The following is a 22,956-nucleotide window of genomic DNA, read 5'->3' as shown; positions in this document are numbered from 1 at the left end:
GATTGTGTTGGGTCCATTGCTTTTTGTCATTTATATAAATGATTTGGATTTGAATATAGGAGGTATGGTTAGCCAGTTTGCAGATGACACCAAATTTGGTAGTGTAGTGGACAGTGAAGAAGATTATCTCAGAGTATAACGGGACTTTGATCAGATGAAGCTCAATTTAGATAAATGAGAGGTGCTGCATTTTGGTAAGGCAAATCAGATTCTTATACACTTAATGCTAGGACCCTGGGGTGTGTTGCCGAACAAAGTGACCTTGGGATGCAGGCGCATAGTTCTTTGAAAATGGAGTTGTAGGTAGATAGGATAGTGAAGGCAGCGTTTGATATGTTTGCCTTTATTGGTCAATGCATTTTGAGTATAGGAGTTGGGAGGACATGCTGTGGCTGTACAGGACGTTGGTTTGGACACTTTATATGCAATACTGGTTTGCCTGCTAATAGGAAGGATGTTGTGAAACTTGAAAGGGTTCAGACAAGATTTGCAAGGATGTTGCCCAAGTTGGATGGTTTGAGCTTGAGGGAGAGACTGAATAGGCTGGGGCTATTTTTCTAGGGAGTGTTGGAGGCTGAGGGGTGACATTATAGAGGTCTCTAAAATCATGAGGGGCATTGAGAGGGTGAATAGCCAAGGCCTTTTGCCCAGGGTGGGGGAGTCCAAAACGAGAGGGCATAGATTTAAGCCGAGATGGGAAAGATTTAAAAGGGACCTAAGGGGCAACTTTTTCCTGCAGAGGGTGGTGATTGTATGGGACAAGCTGCCAGAGGTGGTGGTAGAGGCTGGCACAATAACAACATTAAAAGGCACCTGGATGGGTACATGTATAGGTAGGGTTTAGAGGAATTGGGTGAAATGCTGGCTAATGGACGAGTTGGACTGAAGCATCTACTTGTGTGCTGTACATCTCTATGACTACGATTCTGCGTAATGGATATTCCATTTCCATGTAATGAATTATTCCATACATAATACTGCTGTCTCCCCATGTTGATTTAAATAACTGTTCCAGGTTAGAGGGAGAGATTAAAGACTTACAATGAACTACCTATACAATCATGTAACACTTCCACTCTTCCATTCTCAGGTCCTGCTGCATTGGCTCGCTCTCAGGCAACTATTTGTAGAAGGACACTAAACTTTGACTACACCAAATTCCCTCACTTAGCAAATTCCCAGATTTAAGCACTCCACTGCATAGTATTCATTCCCAGCTGCATTTTATCTGAATAAATGTATGCTCTGTTGCTTTTCTGTCATCCGTTCATATTCTTTTTTTGACCCTCATATCCTTGTTTCCCACTTGATCAGTAATTTTATTTCTTTCCCTTTGTCATTGTTTTTCTTAGTTGCAGATTGCCATTTTCTGTCCTTCACTCTAACTATCAATTACTCTGAATCCACATTTCCTCTTCAACAAAGTACGTGTCAGAGTACACTTTAGTGAAATGTACTGCATGACAATTTTTTTGTGAAAGGTTAATGAAAACATCATGGATTAAAATGGTGGGGAGGAGGGGGTAATAGTGATAGCACTGATCATTCCATTGCCATTCTCTCCTGGCAACCTGCCAGGCACCAATCTCCAAGATATTTGAACTGAATCACAGCAGGAAGCCATCATCCAAGTGCCTGTGCCAGGCTGAAGCCACACTTGTCTTATTGAATCAGTGAATGAGCAATCACAGAGCTGAGAAATTGCAAGGCTGGCTGTGGAGCTTCTGTGAGCAGTACACTAACAAACCATGATGTACGCAATACAGCAAAAAAGGTAGGGGGAGGTAGAGAAGACAGTGCAAAACAAACCTACACTACAACAATTTTCAAATTTATATTGAATATATTGAAAATTCAAATCTATCACAATTATACATTAGAATTCTTCCCAAAAAGGAACAAACAATAGTAAAAAAAGTGCACAATTTCTCAAATGCCACGCAAAAATGATTTTAGTGTAATTTTGATTAAATTGTTAATTAAAAATGTTCATAAGCTATCCTGACCAGCAATAAGTGCAGCCTGAGGCAAAAAGCCAATGGCACTGACAGAAGCAGGACAGCAGGTGGTCTATTCTATTGACCTGCTCATCCTTCTTCCTGATTGGAGGAAATATGAATGCAAGGCAGGAGTCCAGATTATTCAGTAACCGACTCTGATTTATGTGTTCCACTGCAATAAAACTCTCACCTGAGCAGGAAATGCACATATACATTTAAATCCGTGTAAAAAGTAAATTTCCACATAAAACAAATCAACTCCAGGTTATTTAATAAATCAATTCAAGGGTCTGCAAAGCCTGCAGATCCAGACTACCCCAAGAACTGCATCCCTACAACGGATGCTTGAAGTGCCCATCCGCTAATCAGCATTTCTTGATTTCTGTTGTATTTTATTCAGTATTTGTGGTGGTGCGCTTTATTGACTTTACTCTTAACCTAGTTTTTTTTTAAAATACTGAAGGAAGACACTTTACCAGTTTTCTAACATTCCCCCACATTATTTACTTATTGAAGCACACACTGGTGCACTTTTACACAAATCCATGTACAACTTTCCACATACATTGCTTCTCCAAGCTGGAGTTGTGATCTATATATGTGTATTCCTTAAGTGAACAGAACAGCAGGCAACCTTTCCGCAAGAGTGAAAGGTTTTATAACATATTATTTACAAAGTTTGGTCAGTAATTCAACGTTGTTGCTATATTAATCATTCAAATCACTAAAATTGTGCTCTTTATTCCCTCCATCTCAGTGAATCAACTTAAACAGTTCTACGTTTATGAATTCAGAGCAAGTTAACTCGAGACAACTAAACACACCATTCCCTATAAATACCAAGTTATCGTGCCCACGAGTCCGTTTTATACAATGGACTTAGTCCACAGAAATTCTATTTCAACCTTTCAACAGATTTTGGCACTTCTCATTAAAAATTTGAAAGAATAAAATGGAATTTTGCACCTAAATTGCAGATACCCAAAAATTAAAGAGGGAACAACATTTCAAAGCATAGTTTCATGTAATTTTAGATCAGCCATTTAAGCTTTACTGATAGTAGCAAAGTAATTAATGATAAACTTATAAAATAAGTTACAGAATAGTGGTTTGGATATTTTTATTCAGTTTTCAGCAGGTATTATTCACACTAAACTGAAGAAAAGGAAAAAACTGGAAGCTGCAAATAAAAGGACTTGCTGCTATATCAGAGATTTCATAGTCAGGAGATACACAGTACTAGGTCATAGTCTAACAGGCTTATTTGAAATCACAAGCTATCGGTACGCTGCTCCTTCACCTGACAAAGCTTGTGATTTCAAATAAACCTGTAGGACTATAACCTGATGTTGTGTGACTTCTGACTTTGTCCATTCCAGTCCAACACCAACACCTTCAAATCAGAGTTTTCATGACAAGAGGGTACCCCAAATTACTTGATAGCAAAAGTTAATACTTTTGAACTGTATTCATGGTGGCAATGTGGGAAATTAGCAGCCATTTTGCACATAGCAAGCTCTCCCAAATGACCATATTATCTGATTTTATGTTATTTGGTTTGGGGGGATAGATAATGACCAGAACACCAAGGATAATGCCCCAGCTCTTAGAAATCATGCCATGGGGTCTTTTGCACCCACCTGAGTGCAGTTTAGTATCATCTAAAATAGTATTTCTGGCTCCCTGGAGTGCCAGCCTTGATTCTAGTGTTCAAATCCTGGTGAGACAAGAACTCAACAATTTCTTGACTGAATCAAAAGCACTATTTAACTGAATCATAGCAGACTCTGTAAAGTGTGTAAAATGATAAAGATATAATTATAAATTAAGTGTTATTTTTAATATTTATTCTATATATGCTATGTAATTCTATGTTGTTCTTTATGAATAAAATACAATTGAAAAAATGCATGGTTATCAGTATCAAAGATATCACAAAATTTTTGTCATGTGACTCTTCACCTGGGGAAAGTAAAAGTCTATGTTCAAAACATTAGTCACCAGTTCAGACACATAACAGAAAGCACGGTGAATTACAACAGTGTGGAACAAAAGTAATTGGCCATATCTATACCCAGAGTAAGTAGCTTGTCCCAGAGTATTACTATAAGAAGTCATTGAACAGAAACCAGGAACTTTCCCTAAAGTATACAGCCAGAGGCACCTTGGGTGTTCATAAATGTCATTTCAAAATGTGAAATGTGAAAGCAGGATATCTGGCTGTTATTGGTGAAACCAAGAGGACTAATGGGGAAAAATACTTTAAAAGTAAAGAGTCTTTACTTTCAAAACACAATGATGCCTAATTAGATCAAGATATTAGACAAGTCCACAACATTTATAAGTAATGTGTACAAGATGGAATAGGAATTTTCAACAAAAAGGAAAATCTTAAGAAATCCTTCTTCCCAAGGTAAAACAGATCACTTAACTTTTCCCATTGCAAGAAGATAGATTATCCTCAGATTTGATCTTCACTTTAATAAAAGTTACAAAATGGAGCTTAAGCACTTTAGAGTACATTGTAAACATGGACAAGTTAGGCAGCAAGCCCATGACAGCTGAGCTTATGATCAGAGCTGGGAACCATACAGTACTGACTCAGTAAATGAATGAACGGACAGTGGAAGCTGATGAATTGCACCAATGATCCATAAAGGCAGTTTACAGCATGGTGCAACACACGCCGTCAAAATAAATTGCTGTCCAGTATTATAAACAGAGCATTATGGAGACAGCTCTGACAATTTAATTTAAGATTTGGGCCAAAAACCCAGTATGCAGTTTTTTTTGCCTAGCACGGAGGATGATAAGAATGTATTTAAAGGATTTGCAGTTTGCAATACAAATGCTTCAGGTTAGAGGCTGACCAATATTAATATAAGGTGCCTCAATAAGAAGGGGTTTATCAAGCCATGTAACAAAACAATTTAGGAGGATTGGTGCAATTGCCTTCCTATAAATACGTTTGTTTTGTAGCATGATTTTATTGATCTCCAAAGTACACGTTTGATACAAATTTACTGAAGCTGTGCTATTGTTGATCTAAATTTGGCAAAACTAGTAGTTTTGTTATTTATCAATCCCATTCCACAGATAAATCTTTTTAATTCTAATTTTGTCTTTCAAAATAAGACAAGCTTTGGCAAACAGTGCAAAAGTATGCAACTCAATGGAGTTCAAGGGCACAAAGCAACATACACTATTTAAGGAACAATGGACAACTAAGTCAGAATAGTCATGTGAAATAGAACTAAACCTAACCTTGACTACCCTCCTTTACTTTGGTCCCATGTCTAATCTGGTTTCCACATCCACCTCAATTCTAAAGAAGAGTTACATCAGACATGAACCACTTGTTTCTTAATCTACAGGTAATGCAAGACTTTAATATCTCCATCACTTTCTGTTTGTATTTCAGATTTCCAGCTTCCACTGTATTTTGCTTTTACTCTCACATTCTACTTTTTTTTAAGATTTGCATCAGACTCAGATACTGAATACAGGATGTATTTAAATAATTGCAATATAATTGCAGACATACTTAGCAATTCTAAGATGGTCTATTATTTAAGGCTGTTGCTGTCATTATCAAATTGGAGAAGTTTCAATTCTTTCCTAGCTTTAATTTTTTGAGTAAATAACTAAATGCTGGGTGTTATGTTATAAACTTTACCGATAACATTGGCATTCCTACACTAGAGAAACCGCACTCAAAGCTTAGGTGTCCCTAAAGTCAGTATTTGACATGGACAATAATCTCAAAGTGAAAATAAAACTATTTTCTGTCACATTTACATTAAAAATTAACCAAAACACAAAAACAATCTGTCTTGAAACTTCTTCCATTGTTGCAAATTAATATTTAAAAATAGTACATTGTTTTTACATATAAAGATTCAGAGAATAACACTGCTGCCTCTTAGCACCAGCAACCCAGGTTTGATTTCACTCTCAGGTCAGTGTCTGTGAGGAGTTTGAACATTCTTCTCATGTCTGAGCGGGTTTCCTCCAGGTTCTCCAGTTTTCTCCTACAGTCCAAAGATGTCCAAGTTAGGTTGATTGGCCATGCTAAATTGCTCAGAGTGTCCACTGATGTGCATGCTAAGTGGATTAGCCATGGGAAATGCAGGGCTACACGATTAAGGGTTGTGTTGTGGGGAGGTTGGATGCTCTTCAGAGTTTCGGTGTGGACTTGATGGGCCAAATGGCCTGCTTCCACACTGCAGGGATTCTGAAACTAACTTCATTTCAACTGCTAAATTTAATCGACAGAGTGTACTATGCTATCCCTTTAGATTGGCTTCAGTAGGCAAAGATAGCTGATTTGAATACTGATTTAATTATTCCAAGCTTCCAACTAAATCTCACTCTGCTTTAAGCTGTGATACAGCAGAATCAATCAATCAATCAATCAATCTCTTCAATACTAACCACAAGACTGCCAAAACGTCAACAATTAAACTTTGCAAAGTAACTACAACAGAAATAAAACAGCAGTACGACTTCAGAAAACAGTATTCATTTCTTATTCTTTAACATGGCTGACCTGATTTGGTGAGATGCAAGCACATTTGCATATTCTGCTTCGGATGGAGTGAGGAAAAGAAGACTGTTTCCACAGCACCCAATTCGGGCTGTCCGTCCCACTCTGTGAACGTATTCAGCAGGCAAGCTCGGAGCACTATACTGAAATGTGGAAAAAAAGGAGAAAATAGTTTCTAATATACTTGTTCTGTTCATCCCAACAAGATTACTAAATGAGGTTAAAGTTTTCTCTTTTTTTGAATAATGCAAGAAAGTTCTAACGGCCTTCTCACTCTTTCTAGGTAGAAAATTGGGTACTGCCATTATAATGACAGGGTGAGTGAAACTGGTGTGGTCACATTTCACCGTGGAAAGGAATCCAACTGAAACCAGCAGGTTCCTACAGACAGTGACAACCCCCTAAACGTGGACTCTCCATAGAATTAAGGAACTAATTCGAAGGAAAAAAACTAAAGTCAATTGTAACGATGCACCTCAAATTTTTAATTAGTCTAACAACACCACAAGCCTTCCTGAACAATGAAAAGGTTAATCTATACATCTGCAGAGCAGCATTTGTGTTTGCATGCGTGTGTGTATTGGCTCAAGAATAGAGAGGCATTATGCTGTTCTGGAGCAATAAGAGAAGATAATAGCAAGTTTTGAGAAGATTTGTAGCTCAGGTTGAGGTTCTGGATGTAGGTTTGCTCGCTGAGCTGGAAGGTTCATGAAAACGAATCTTCCAGCTCAGCGAGCAATCCTACATGTACAGAAGATGATTGTTAAAAAGGCAAGAGATAATGAGTAGGCCATTTAGCATCTCAACCCTGTTACTTTGTTCAATCAGATTATAGTTGATTTACACTTCTTCCAAGTTCATTTACTCACCTTTGCTGCACATCTCTCTAACAAGCTGATCTAACAAAGATCCTTTCTGCTCGGTCTTGAAAATATCAATTGATGCAGTGAATCCCCAAATAAGAGCAGGTTACAAACGTTTTTTACCCCAGTAAAAGGAAAAGCTGAATCCTATTAAACAGCAAAAGCCAAACCAGTAGAGAAAGAATCTAGAGTGTGCTGGGACTTGAACTATCAATTTATTAATTTTTCATCTGTTCTATGATCTGACCTTAAATATTGGACAAGTCCACAGTACTTATAAGTGACGGGTACCAAAGGAAGAAGTCATTTGGCGCGCTTGACTTTTGCCATGTCTCTGAAAGAACAATTAGTCTTACAACTCCATCTTTCCCATAATCCTGCAGTTTTCTTTTTCAAGTATATATCCAATTCAAACCCACATGCACAACTTTTCCATGCCACTAAATATGCAAGTAGTTACAATATTGCACTCAAATAGGTAATTATGCCTAAGCACCCTGTATGTCCACTGTAGTCCTATAGTTAAGGGGGAATCTGGTGGTTAACCAGATAAGCTGAAAAATCAACATCCATCTGAGCTGAAACAATTTCTGTGCCTAAAGGAAGCAAGTACTGGCCTTCATTATGAAATTGCAGAGTTTGGAGATATTACAGACGAATGGGTAACAAGGTGAAGTGATTAAGGGATCAATTGGAAAGAGGTGTAACAGGCGAACTTGTCCTCTTTATGACACTAATCCATGGTGTGCAGGATTGAATTCGTGGGCGGAAGCATGGATTGGCGGGGGGGGGGGGTTCTAATAACCTTGTGCTTGTCATCTCTTTGTGAGTAATGCTTCTTCACTTAAATCTGACACTAACAAGTTATTTAACTGAGTTTCCCAAGAACCTTAGTAACTCAAAAAGAAAAGGTCAGATTAGTCTGTATTAAAAACAAATTAAATTAGTTTGGTTTTAAGAAACTGTAAGAAACAAATTTCAATCGTGATCTGGATCAATTGTTTTAAGTATGAAGCTTACAGGACAGAACTCTTCAGGTGATTGAATGTAGTGGTCATCACAGCATATGTGCAGTAACCAACTAAATGGGAGCCATTGCCACTTTGGTGAATATATTAAGATAACCTCACATATTCTAGTATAACAAGTCTTGGTCACCTCATCAGCTGTGTCGAAAGTACTGGAATTAAACAACTAAAACACTACTTACTTCAAAGCACAATATACACTAAAACACAATACAGATATGCTGAACTAAACAAACTAAGTAGTAGCTATACTGTAGATGATGACTAGGTCCTATGTCGTATTGTTTCTAAGCAATAAACGGCTAACAATGCAACAGTCTGGAACGTACCATGTAGTTTAATAAACAGACCATGCAAAATCATTTTCTTTAAGATGTTCTTAAAGTTCTTTGAGATGGTGACCAAACAGATGAATGAGGGTAGAGCAGTTGATGTGGCCTATATGGATTTCAGTAAGGTGTTTGATAAGCTTCCCCACGTTAGGCTATTGCACAAAATACAGAGACATGGGATTAAGGGTGACTTAGTAGTTTGGATCAGATGTTGGCAAGCTGAAAGAAGACCGTGGGTGATAGGGTTGTTAAGAAGGCATAGCGTGTGCTAGCTTTTATGGGGAGAGGGATTGAGTTTTGGAGCCAAAAGATCATGCTGCAGCTGTGCAAATCTCTGGTGCGACGGCACTTGGAGAATTGTGTTCAGTTCTGGTCACCACATTATAGGAAGAATTATAGGAAGCTCTGGAGAGGGTTCAGAGGAAATTTACTAGGATGTTGTCTTGTATGGAGGGGAAGGTCTTATGAGAAAAGGGTGAGGGACTTGAGGCTGTTTTTGTTCAAGAGAAGGATGAGAGGTGACTTAATTGAGATATACAAAATAATCAGAGGGTTAGATAGGGTGGACAGTGAAAGCCTTTTTCCTCAGATGGCAATGGTTAACACGAGAGGACATAGCTTTAAATTGAGGGGTGATAGATATAGGACAGACGTCAGAGGTAGTTTCTTTACTCAGAGTAGTAGGAGCATGGAACGCACTGCCTGCAATAGTCGTAGACTCACCAACTTTAAGCCTGATTTTAACACTACTGCGAATCCTCTTGCAAGGATGCCTGCCTTGAAGAAGTTTTCCTCCTCTCTCTACAAGAATTTCAGGGAGTCCCTTTCCCACTGCAACTCTATGCTGCTTTCTCCCCACCCCCACCCTCCTCTAGCTTATCTCTCCACGCTTCAGGCTCACTGCCTTTATTCCTGAAGGGCTTTTGCCCAAAACGTCGATTTCGCTGCACTTTGGATGCTGCCTGAACTGCTGTGCTCTTCCAGCACCACAAATCCAGAATCACCAACTTTAAGGGCATTTAAATGGTCATTGGATAAACATATGGATGAAAATGGAATAGTGTAGGATAGAGGGGTGTCAGGTTGGTTCTACAGGTCGGCACAACATTGAGGGCTAAAGGGCCTGTACTACGCTATAATGTTCTATGTTAAGATGTACATGTGTAATTATGCTGCAATCTTGCAGCATAATTCTGCAGAGTCAATTATAAACTGTTTACAATGCAGAAAAGAAGTTAGAGAGAACATTGGTCCAGATTAAATCTATAACTACATTCTACTTTTGTAGTGCAGGTACAGTACTGATGAGAAGTCCACACTAAGAAAAACATAAGATTTATTATGAAATTACAAATTTGAACATCAAAGTTTGCAAGGCTGCTTATGCGACCATTAAATAAAAACATGTTTGTCACTGATGGAAAAAAATGCAGACACATGCCAAGGTTGTAGGATTGCCATTCATCTCCATGGAAACAGGAGACAGCAATGTCACAGTTACAACTGTGGCTGAAGCCAGTGAAACAGACCCAAAATAGCCCACGCATCTTACACCTCGGACAGGTTTCGACATCCTGGCCAAGTTGTCAAGCTGTTGTAGTTATAAGTGCTTATTTGTGAAAGCAAATAATTACTCCCTAAAGGTCACCTTCAGGAGATAGAAATCCTGAGCATGTAATGTTCCTGTTCCTCCACCCACGGGGGTACCCTGTAAGGAGTATTCTACTCAGTCGCCTGGATTGCAATTACAGCACAATTCCACTGTTTAATTCTTGGAAAATATTTAAACCAGCATGTACATTATGATACAATCTCACTTGGATGACAGGGAGGTGAAAGTTCTAACTTTCTTGGGAAATACAGTTCTGGAGTTCATTACCGCTCCCACTATGACACTTAATGTTGGAATCCTCACCATTCAACTCATTGGGAAGGCACAAGCTCAGTTTAACACCCAATTTGAAAAGTTAATACCTCAAGGGATGCAGTCAAATAGTACTATCGATTTGTTTAAAGAGGCAGTAAACAAATTAAATTCAAAATCTTGTTGCTTAGATTCAGTTAATCCATACAAATCTGAACTCCCTTTAGAAGGCACCATAATGGTTCTTCACTCTTAATGTGTTCAAAAGCACAGAGGTTTACAGCACAGGCTATTCAAACCTGTGTGTAACTAGCAGGTTTTTGCTGGAGCAAACCAAAACCAATCCCACGGTCCTAAACTCTCCACTGCCCTCTTATAGAGCACATAGTTTTTGTTACTTAGAATACTACTGGTAGTACACCATTCTGTATTCCAACATACATTCAAAGATTTTTTTCCTAATATCTACCTTTACACTCAATTTCTAAATATCCTCTTGTCTTTGCCAGCGGAGACTGAAAAGTTGTCTCACTATCTCAATCCTTTCCTCGAGATCTTTTGACATTCTTCATCTTGGTGAACCCACATTCTACTTCTACCTACAACTTCATTTTCTGTTCTAAAACCGGGCATCCAAAACTGCGCACAACACTCTCAAACTTTGGCCTAGAACAGCAATTTTGCAAATTTATCACAGCCTTTCGAATCATATGCCTATGCTTAACTGTAAAACGATACCTCATTACAGTTTTATCTGCAGATGCATGTATAGTCATATGCATTGGAGGTGCCCCTGCTCATGCATGTCCTTCAGTATGTTTCCATTTAACTTATAGATCTGGTAACCTCTTTAAAAGGCTTTTCCTTCCAAGATGAAAGCTGACATTTCTCCAAATTAAGCAGCATCTGTGACCTTACCGCACTTTCCACTCATCCTTACTAGTCCTTTATAACTCTCCTTGGTATTTGCCCAACCCCTAACTTCTATGTTATCAAATTTTGAATTGGTGTTAAAGTGATTCCTGGTTTATATAACTTTACACTCCTCTCCACTCCAGAAAGTCATTAATCTCTTGGTTTCTTGCCATGAACAAATTTCTCATTCACTGGAATACCCTCTTGCAGCCATTAGCTGGGGCCTCAGTGTAACATCCAAAAGACACCGCCAATGGCAATGCAGCACTCCTTCAATGTTACTCTAGATTGTCAGCACAGGTTAAAATCTGACATCTTTGACTGAGAGCTTGTATTCACCACTGAATACTATTATGCAGCTTCATTGTTCCTTATAAGTGGTGTCACAGGTAGATAGGTTAGTGAAGAAGGCGTTTGGGATGCTTGTCTTTATTGGTCAGTGCTTGAGCATAGGAGTTGGTAGGTCATGTTGCGGCTGCACAGGAGGACATAGAATACTCCAAAGTGGCCCAATCAATGTAATTCTGATCTCGCTCCTATAGAAAGGATGATGTGAAACTTGAAAGGGTTCAGAAAAGATTTAAAGCATATTGCCAGGGTTGGAGGATTTGAGCTATAGAGAGAAGCTGAAGAGGCTGAGATTATTTTCTTTGGAATGTCTGAGACTGAGAGGTGATCTTATAGATTTATAAAATCATGAGGGGCATGGATAGAGTAAGTAAGCAAGGTCTTTTCCTAGTGTGAAGGAGTCAAAAACTAGAGAGCACAGGTTTAAGGTGAGAGGGAAAAGATATAAAATGGATGAAGGTACAACTTCTTCATGCAGAGGGTGGTATGTGTATGGAATAACTGCCAGAGGAAGCAGAGGAGGGTGGTACAATTACAACAGTTAAAAGGCATCTAGATGGGTATATGGATAGGAAAGGTTTACAAGGATATGGGCCAAATGCTGGCAAATGGGACTAGATTAATTTAGGATATCTGGTCAGCATAGAGGAATTGGACCAAAGTGTCGGTTTCCGAGCTGTATATCTTTATGACTCTATAAGTGAGCCAAGCTGACACCAGCTGAAGCTATGACCAAAGTGCCACTGACATAGGCCTTTGAATGAACAGTGAAATGGTAAAGTATAAAAAGCTAGTATTCACCTCCTAGGTTTTATGTGAATGTTGAAATCATTTAACTGGAATGAAAAAAAAGAAACTTGGCAGACTGGGAAACCTCTTTACATTCAAAACACAAAGTTTTAATTGTGCTACTTAAAAAATTAAAATACAACATGTTTGTTATCGGAGAAACAAATAAATGACCATTACTGTAACTGACAGAGTAAATCAAGGATTATTTAAAAAACATTCATAGAACTTATGAATCATTTCTGGTACGTTAAGGAAGCCTGCTTGCTATTTAAGATTCTTACCTGAACAATCCACGTGACTTCTGGCAAATCCAGCCCACGTGCTGCTACGTCCTTTCAGAGAAAAAAAAGACAGACAGAATAGAAGATTACATGGTGCTGAGACAAGACCCCAGCATGCCACTTGGTGGGCTACATGATGCCTGAAAGTACAGATGGACCGCAGGGCAATCGGTGCCAGCTTGTCAGTTGGATTCAAATGACTCATTTATTTGGTGCAGAAGCTTGCAAAGTGAGCAAGCTAACAGAGATAGGGAACCTAACGATTCACTAGGTGGGGCCACCATTTTGCCACTGTCATCCCAACATCCTGCCAAAAGTCATTATTGCCTTTTGCAGAAAGTCAGCAGCAGGGTAGTGGCCCCCGTTGTCCAGGCGACAGATTGTACTATGCTATCAGTGAAGGAATAAGAGGGAGTTAAAGCTGTCAGAAGCGCCTACAACTGCTTGAAACCAGAGGAAATTGGCATCTTAAGTTAGCTCTTCAGTGCAAGGTGCACACAATTCATATGAATGACCTTTTCTAAAACTGTACCATTACCAAAAGAACAAGGTCCAAATGAACAATTAGAGAGACAATATTATATGTAATTAAAAATATGTGCAACATTTTAATGTGAGCAGGCTTGACTGAAGCAAATCAACACTGCAATTCTAGGAATAAATCCAAAATGAACTGAGCTTTTTAACCTCAAGCTGGGAAAATTTACATCAAAAGAAATTACAAAAATGGAGAATCTGCATAGAGGCTTACACAACAATTAAGGCATCATTAAATCTTATTGTAAATGTGAAGTAGATTGAAACTTAACTGCTGCAAGCTCCATTAAATTTGCGTTTTACAAAAACGATATAGCAAAGGCTGCTTAAACACAAACCAGTCACATGGGGCTGAAAATTCAAATCTTTCCAAGAGAAAGGTCCTATCCCCCCCTACAAACAACTTGGTTAATTTTATTCCTATTCTTTGTAGACTCAGGCCCATATTACAACTCTTGCTTTAAAAAATGTTTTTTTTGGCATTATTCAAACTTTTCTTGGTGACGAGAATATAGTGCAAAGGGTGAAAGAAATGCATACAGTTCAAGAAGGGACAGTACCTTCGGGTTCAAGCTCACTGACAAGGTAATGGGGCGTGGGGAAGAAAATGGAAGGGATAGGACATTTATTCCTTCATCTATATCTCACCGTAACACTAAGATGATGCTTACAAAACTAAGATTGGTCAGTGTTTTCTTTGCCACTAATTTCTGACATGGCTACCATTTAATAGGTCAAAATAACTGTTTGGTTCCAAAATAATTAACCTTCATGGTCTCTCTTTAAACAAAAGAGAAGAAAACTGAAGCATGGCTTAACATGCAACATGTTTGCACTACACTGGCAGTATTAGTCATGGTCCACCTGTAGGCTGCCAAATAAAAGCACAGGCGAGGGTTTGTAGTGCTGGTGTGATGGTGATGATAGTAGGGTCAAAGTGGTGTGGGCCGGGGGGGGGAATCAATGTGTTTAAATTGTCAGAAAATGCTCAGAACGGGTGTGAGTTCAACTGTTTTAGACAAAGATCTGCGTTGAAAGTATTCTCAGTGTGGACAAAAAAAAAGAAGTTTTGAAGACACCGACATGGACAATGAACTGCATGGCTATTCACAAGAAAATTTTCAGCATTTCAAAGTTTAGTATTTGAAACTGATTGCTGTTTTGGAAAGAAAGGGACAGTCTGGCACGAACTAGCATTGAGTGCTGTCAGGGGTTAATCGAGGTGACATGCACCAAGCTGGGTTAAGCTCATGCTGAAAGTTTACTTGGGTCATCTGTTCTGGTCACAATGTTATTCGATGGTTATAATTTAATGGTCCTTGCTGGTACAGCCCAGCTCAGAACTCACCACATGGCGAACTGTGGGCATGCACCCACATTCTAACATGCAATGGCACACCACCACAACAACTGGTTCCACGCGTAATTCAATAGCTCATTTCAAGGGCACGAAATAATACAAAAATTAATTTACAAAGAAAAGCAAAGATTGTAAAACTTCAGGTTGTGAAAGTGACCAAACATACAACTCTCAGGATTTCTGTTTTAGGTATTTCAACATTCTTCAGTATTTTTGTAGCTCAATGACAAAAGTTAACACTTTTGTAATACTCTTAAGTGTGAAGAGTCACAGAGGACCATAGGGCTGCTCTCTCATCAGAGAGGCAACCGGTGGTAGTTTAACCTGGGCGGCACGGTGGCACAGTGGTTAGCACTGCTGCCTCACAGCGCCAGAGACCTGGGTTCAATTCCCACCTCAGGTGACTGACTGTGTGGAGTTTGCACATTCTCCCAGTGTCTGCGTGGGTTTCCTCCGGGTGCTCCGGTTTCCTCCCACAGTCCAAAGATGTGCGAGTCAGGTGAATTGGCCATGCTAAATTGCCCGTAGTGTTAGGTTAGGGGTATGGGTGGGTTGCGCTTCGGCGGGTTGGTGTGGACTTGTTGGGCCGAAGGGCCTGTTTCCACACTGTAAGTAATCTAATCTAATATCATGCATCAGGCGAGGGACAAGATTGAGAAGGTGGGACCTTGATGGCGACCTCAGTTGGTACAGGAATTGAACTCCAATTGTTGGCATTATTGGATTGCAAACCAATCATCCAGCCAACTATGTACATGTGTCTGCATATACACTTATTTTAACATGATGTTGTTTTAGCTTTTATTTTTCATCTGGTGAAGGTAAACTATACGTAGCTATATACAATTAAAAACTGATGGGTTTTGTTGTATAATTTTTTGTTGTCAATTAAACAAAATTATAACTGTGACTGTATATGCAAAAGCACAGGTCAATAACGATGTAAAAGGAAAGTAATTCAAAATTGTGTATGTTTATGCAGTCTTTAAAAAACCTTAAGTTCCCTCCACATTTTATGGCTTTTTATGGAGTCTTAACAGTGCAGGGGTGATATTATATTACAGAATGCTGTGAATTCTTTTTTAAGCAATAGATTTTCGTAGTAAAGAGATTCTACATCAATAAATATGCACCTGAAAAATTATACAAACAGAAAAAGCCTTGGAGTGAAACTTGAAATACACTAATCAGATTAAGCATGAAAAAACAAAATCAAAGCCTACACACGAAAACCTGGTGCTTTTTGCTCAGTCTTGCTTCTTTAGTGACAGCTTGCCTTGAAAGAGCAATTCAGGAGTGCGTCATCACAAACAGAATGAGCTCGGAAGGGTTTATCAGCGCTAATTACTCCCGATAGCTGTAATTTACACATTTTCGGTGGGTGGAAATAGTCAAGATTCACACGTTTAGAAATCAGCATCTGCCACCTTTGGAGTGCAGAATGCCACCTTCTGCAGTCTGAGCAGCAGTAAGGAGAGCCAAAACAATCCAACACAAGGTTCCGATTAATACCTGACAGCATTAGCTGGGTCATTTTTAGCTCTAAGTGGACAAGACACACCTGCCTTTTTATTAAACAAATAGTTAGTTCAAAACGACCAGAAAGGAAGAACAGAAACAAATAAAGATACTGCTCATACAGCCTTAAATTTAGAGTGCATGACAATGCAATACTAAGTAGAAAAGACTTACAAACAAAACCCCACTAATCTACTGAGCTTCTAACATGGTTATACTGTGTCGGGACATGCCAAGCAAAGGCTTGCAATCTTCCCATAAGGGGAAGTCACCAGGTTGCCATCAGGTGTCTTTGAGTAAGCAGATGAAGAGCACAGTTCATGTAGGCTTGGGAACATATCTGGAACACTTGGCTGCAGGTGGCAATGCCCTGGTGATGCCAGTGTGAGAGTGGGGATGAAGAATGGTGTGGAAGAGAGATTGTGCGTCCATATGTTTAAAAAAAACTTTTCAATTAAATATATGTTAGCTTTTTCTCTACATTCTGGCAGCTTAGCTTTAATGAATTTTAATTATTTTGCCAGTTATGGTCTCCTAACGTTTAGAAAGAATTGCTGCACTATTATGATGTTATAGTGTGTTTTAGAGGATTCGAATTGTAAAACCTGGTAATCAGGATACTTGCTTTGTTCAAAATCAACAAAATTAATACCCATGAGAGAACCTGCACCAATTTCTAACAACTAGCATCAAATTGGTAACAATGAAATCATGACAGAAAAGCATCAATTCTAATTAGTATTTTTACTATTTAGTTAGTAAACTAGAAGTAAACTAGTTTAGATAGTAAACTACCATGTGAAACCATTCTGCCAATTCACTGTCCAAGAGACGAAAGTGACAATTCTATGCTGGCATTGCCTGTTGATGCCAGTGTGGTCAAATCACATGGCATACTACTATAGAATAAATAGCTTACCAGATTATGAAAATACTGACACTAATTTTCCAGTATATTCAACCATTGTGTTACTTATAAAATGCACTATGTTTTCTCACGTCAATTGTAATAAATATTGTTTTGGATCCATCATAACCCTTAAATTATGGAAATGAGTGAATTCCCAATTATGAATATACACTAAAACATCCTTTAAACCTTTAAGTGGTCTTTTACTACTAACAGTTCCAAACTGCAATCAACATTTATACTGTTAAAACCATTAGCTGAACTTGCATGAAAGCTAAATTCAGAAAGTTTCCAGAGAAACAAACTTAATGTTACTTTCATCATTGTTCTTGAAAATGAATCTGGTTTCTGAAGCTGTACAATTTTCAAATGATCAATTTCAGATATTGAAAAAAAAAGTTAAGGCGGCTTTCCATTTGGGAAAAAAAAATCTGCTTTTTCTCTTTTTAAATGCCGATGGATGTACGGTGTACTTTTTATTACATGTTTGCAACTTTTACTTTTTCCAATCTTTGTTAAACTGGTCAGCACAATGGCTCAGTTGTTAGCACTGCTGTCTCTCAGCACCAGGAACCCAGGTTCAATCCCAACCTCGGGTGACTGTCTGTGTGGAGCTTGCACATTTTCCCCCCCGTGTCTGTTTGGGTTTCCTCCGGGTGGTCCAGCTTCATCTAACTCCAAAGATGTGCAGGCTAGGTGGATTATCCATGGGAAATACAGGGTGAAGGGGATAAGGCGAGTTTGGGTGGGATGTTCTTCAAAGGGTCACTGTGCCCTTGATGGGCCGAATAGCCTGCTTCCACACTGTAGGGATTCTATGATAAACTGTCCCAGCCAACATATTCACCTGTGCTTGTGCAAATTTCCCTCATTTGAACAGCCTTATGGCCTCAGATAGTCAATCTTAGGGCAAGATTACAAATAATGCTTTTTAATGTATTCATACTCATTGAAATATTCAAGTTGTCTTGAGTTGCATCCTTAGTAATGTAATCAAAAGATAATTTGAATGTAATCAAAGGTCATCAAATGTCATTTTGAAAGTTGTAATGAACACTTTGGAGCTCAAAGAGTTAATTACATTTTTCAGCAAATGTGTCAGAGAAACAGAATATGTCTGGAAAGACTGCAAAAAAGAGACAGAAAAAAGGAGAATCAAGACCCATCTGGCTAAGAGAAGCACAAGGAATAGAAAAACAAACAAGAGAAAAACTGGAAGACAGAGATGAGTGATAATTGGAAATTATTATTCAGAGAACAACATGCAAATTAATTGAAAGATAAAGAAATTATTCTGTATAAGACAGCAGAAAAATGATTTTCACTTCCCTAGACAAAAAATAAAACAAGAATTTCACCATTCTTTAAGGATTATTGGAAAGGGAGGATGCCAATCAACCGACTCCTGGCCAACATTCCCTCTATCCGCGCACGCACACAGCTGCTCTGACACTCCATGTACAACAATCATCGTGCCGACACGGTTTGCAGCATTGACTTCTAGTTCCAAAAACTACTGCCTCGCGTGGACCTTAGAGGTCCATGCAGAAGACAACAACTTGTAAGGAATGCTGTTCCAATCTTGTTCTGGCATTCAGTTAGATCATGACTGATCTGTAAGTGAACTCCTTTTACCCATCTCAGTTTAATATCCCTTGGCTAGCAAACATCTATCATTCTGAGATTTAAAATTTATTAATAATCTAGCATCCATTTATTTTCGTGGGAGAGAATTCCACACTTTGTAAATTATTACCCTTTGCATGAAGATGTTTCTCAGCATCCCTGCTGAATGGCTTGGCTCTCGTTTTATTGCAACGCTCTCTTGTTTTGGACTAGCCTTTAAGATTTGTACTTACTGTGCAGAGAAGGACACCCATTTTTGACTGTGAAAATTCCAGAAAAACCTGCTTCCGTGCCTGCAAAATAAAAGTAAAGAAAGACAGTACCATCACCGGAGAGTGCAAAATCATACAGTGCATTCCTATACTTAACACTTATATTCAGATCGAACACAAATGGAAGCTTAAAGCTCAAACTTGTTTTCCAATAGAATAATACACTTTGAAATAAATCACTTTGAAAGAAGATGCATTTATTGTGAACACTAGCACCAATAGAGCAACCTGCATGTATTTGCAAGAATACAGCGTGGCAGCCAGCTAACGTCATTAATTCCGTCTGTGATTTTAGCCTCTGGACAACCAGTTGGTTTTTGGGACGGGGGAAACAGAAGGCTGGAGTAGGGGAAATAGATGCAGCAGTAGCCCCTGATGAGGGCACTATTTCCGTGAAGAACCCCTGCCCAGCTAGCACCCTGGCTGGAGAGGACTAAGTGGTAGGGTGAACATGACAAAAGAGTGGGGCTGAAGGAGAGTTGCTTCACAGATGCTGCCATAGAGGGAAAACTCTGCTTCATATGCCCCGGCCTCGACCTCGCCCCCAGTCTCAGTGGCCTCCTCTTACCCAACCTACTGACATCAGTGGTACATGCAGACATTTCCTGCAGTCTATCAGGCCAGCGCCTGCACAGGCATGGCCATTCTGGTGTTATAATCACTCCACTGGGTTCAAGCTCACTAGAATTACTAGTACAAATTATAAACAAGTTATGAGAGCATGAATTATATCTCAATTTCAATTAAGTAATGAACATTTCTATATGATTAATGGCATAAGAACATTATAAACAAGTATAAAGTGATCTAGAAAAAGAACAAGGCAAATATTTGGAAATAACATGCGCCACTTTTCTGGTAGTAGGGACAGAGTTAGAAGATTGGGCAACTTAAGTATCAGTAAGCAGCAAGTGACAACAATAACGACAGTAAGAAGAATCTTATTGTATCTGAAATGCAGCAGTGCATCCGCTCAGCAGTACCATATGGGGTATGCTATTTAGCTCCATTGACGCTCTAATTTGAAGACATAATGCACTAATTATACTCAGGGTAATAAACATTAAAATTCCTCCCCTGACGCCCATCCACTTAATCTTTGTTTTGCTAGATAACAGCTGGTCAGGGTGTGTGCGTCCTACATATCCAGCCTGCTCTGGCTCACAAAGTGTAATGGCTACAATGGGTATCAAAACTGTCAGTCTTGGTGTGTTTTCCTTAAACTAAATCTATTTTCTCCAAGTCCATACTGTATTCTCAATTAGAGGTAGAGTAAACGTATTCCAGTAATGCAGGTGTGGAACATAACCCAGCCAGTTTTTCCTTCCACCTTTACATTGATTATTTAGCAAAACTCACAGTCGATGGCTAGGATTTTAATTTGCATTTGCATTTTCTGGGTGGAAACATCAAGATTTTAAATGCAGGTTACTCAGAACATTATATTTTAAAATACAATTTCCCCAGGGCAGCCACAGTCATAATCAACCACTGGAGTTTCCCCAAATAATAATTCTTTTATGGCAGCATTTACTTCAGTCCTTAGAGCACAATTGAAACAGAAATGTCTAGGTCACACCTACAAAGTGTTGAATATCACACAGTTTAGAGCCATATTATTAACGTCCTCACGTACACTACAGCAATTATGAAAACTTAAAAATAAAACTACTTTGTCTGGTGGGAGTGGATGGTTCCAGATCCTTTTCCTCCCACAAAGACTTTCTTCACCTGCTAGAGATAGAGCTCTACAATATACTAAGATATTCTCTCTAACAGCCAAGCCAAGAATCAGTGCATTTCATTGACTAGGGAGTTTCTGCAACCATTTAAGTGAGATCCAATGACTGTCTGGCGGCCTGCTAATGCACATCACATGCTGCACCATGGTGTTTCTTCCCTGCAGTTCCCCACACAGAGAATTTCTGATCTCACCCACGCAGTCTGGGTGATAAATAGTAGAATCAACCACGGTACTCCTGCACACCTCTTAGCAGCTGTTTCAAAAGTAGCACAGGTAGATGGTGTGGAAACTGACAGGGTTACAGAGCGGTGTTGATAGTGAAAAATCAAAGGCAGCAAAAAGGAAAATCCTTTCTTAATGTCAAGTGTCAGTTCCTTCATGCTTCAATACACAAATAAAAGTAAACTCACCTCCTGCTCCATGTTCCCATGCAAGTGCAGAAACAGCATTTTACAAGCTGAGAAAGATAAATGTTTTAGCTCCTTGCTGTCAGAATATGGAGTAAGGACATTTGTGAAAAGGGTGTAGTGAAATTCCACAGACTCGCAACTAGAGAAAAATATGATCATTTTCTGAATCTTTTCCATCTGTGAAAAATAGAAAAAAAAAATCAGATGTGACTGGATCGGAAGTAAAAATAGTTCCAATTAATCAATTATTGCGTGGAAAATTGCACACGACTATGTGTCAATTGATGATTTTGGTTCTGAGAAGAAACAACAATGGAACTAAACCTTAGTTAAACAGAATAAAGTGAAGAAAAGATTTTTCTTTTCAGTGTACATCCTCCAGCTGATTCTAAATTTTCAAACTGTCCTGACGGAATATGAACTCTACATATTAGTTTTAACCTCTGACATACTACCCCAATAATAGAATTTCCCATCGCACATCAATAGGATGTAGGCTGTGTTGTTAAGGCTATTATTTGTTGACCCTGAAATGACTTCAGGGGGCAGTTAAGGGTCAATCATATTGCTGTGGTCTAATGTCACATGTAGACCAGCAGTTTAGAAAGATGGTCATCCTTCATCTGCTGGAGTGAACCGGATAGTTTTTAAACAATGATAGTTTCATCATTCATCATTACCAAGACTTGGCTTTTATTCCAGATTTAGCAACTGAGTTGAAGTTGTACTGGTGAGATTTGAACCCATGTCTCCAGGATGTTAGTTGCTCCTCTGGATTCCTGGTCCAGTGACATTACCACTATATACCACTGTATTCCCCCAACCACATCCTACATCACCATATTCAGGGCCATTTCTTACTTTGCATTTTTGGAGTATGAATGCTGAAAGTGTAACTAGTCGCAGTTTGCTGGGAACAATCACTATAAACTGTTGAAGTTGTTCAGGAATTGAAAAGCATTTCAAGTCTTCCTCTATATTCTCCTGCTTGGCCGTCGTTTGTTTTGTCGTAAATACAGGTTTGGACTGCTGTGGTTCAGTTATATATATATTGGCTGGTTCTTTCAAACTGATCCCAGCTAAATGATTCACTCCTGAAATAAAAAAATATGTTGCATTTAGCAATTATATTTCAAAGAAAAATGGGCACTTACAGTCAGAGAGTCATAGACTATTCTGATTTTAGATTACTTCAGTTACCCTGATATGCACAATTTCATTTATGCTGTTTAATATTATTTTGCAGTTGAGTTCCAAGGGGAAAGAATGACTTGGATGTTTGGCTGTACCTGAAAAAAAAAAGACCTTAAAAACCAAAGCTGGCAAAGGAGAACTTTGCTCCAATAAAATTGATTGTACTTGGGCTACAATTTCTTCTTTAAAAACATAAAACTTTTCAAACCAATGGCATAGTGCAGAGCCATATGACATTTTATTATGCTTCACATTGCTCTATTATTGGTGTGCTCCACAACAGTAATATGGGGAAAAGTATACGAGTGGAAAAGATTTTGAAGCAATCTGCCCAAACACATACTGAAATCCAGTTTTATTCATTCTGGTGATACAGGGGTCATTAACAAGGCTAGAATTTTCCTTTGAGAAAGTGG

General features: G+C 38.8%; 1 protein-coding gene across 1 annotated transcript in view; it reads right to left on the bottom strand.

Annotated features, from left to right (window-relative positions):
* The window catches only part of ddx31 (DEAD (Asp-Glu-Ala-Asp) box polypeptide 31), an 86,081-nt gene that overhangs the window by 43,274 nt on the left and 19,851 nt on the right, over positions 1 to 22,956 (bottom strand). The window contains exons 12-16 of the mRNA XM_060841103.1: positions 22,208 to 22,440; positions 21,347 to 21,523; positions 19,154 to 19,213; positions 12,970 to 13,020; positions 6,550 to 6,689 (exon numbers count right to left, since the gene is read on the bottom strand). Of these exons, the coding sequence (XP_060697086.1) occupies positions 6,550 to 6,689; positions 12,970 to 13,020; positions 19,154 to 19,213; positions 21,347 to 21,523; positions 22,208 to 22,440 (661 nt within the window). The remainder of the gene's footprint in view (positions 1 to 6,549; positions 6,690 to 12,969; positions 13,021 to 19,153; positions 19,214 to 21,346; positions 21,524 to 22,207; positions 22,441 to 22,956) is intronic.

This window comes from Hemiscyllium ocellatum, chromosome 21 (genome assembly GCF_020745735.1).
Source record: "Hemiscyllium ocellatum isolate sHemOce1 chromosome 21, sHemOce1.pat.X.cur, whole genome shotgun sequence".
NCBI lineage: Eukaryota > Metazoa > Chordata > Chondrichthyes > Orectolobiformes > Hemiscylliidae > Hemiscyllium > Hemiscyllium ocellatum.
The sequence above is the reverse complement of the archived record's forward strand: the minus strand, read 5'-3'. Positions and strand labels throughout refer to the sequence as shown.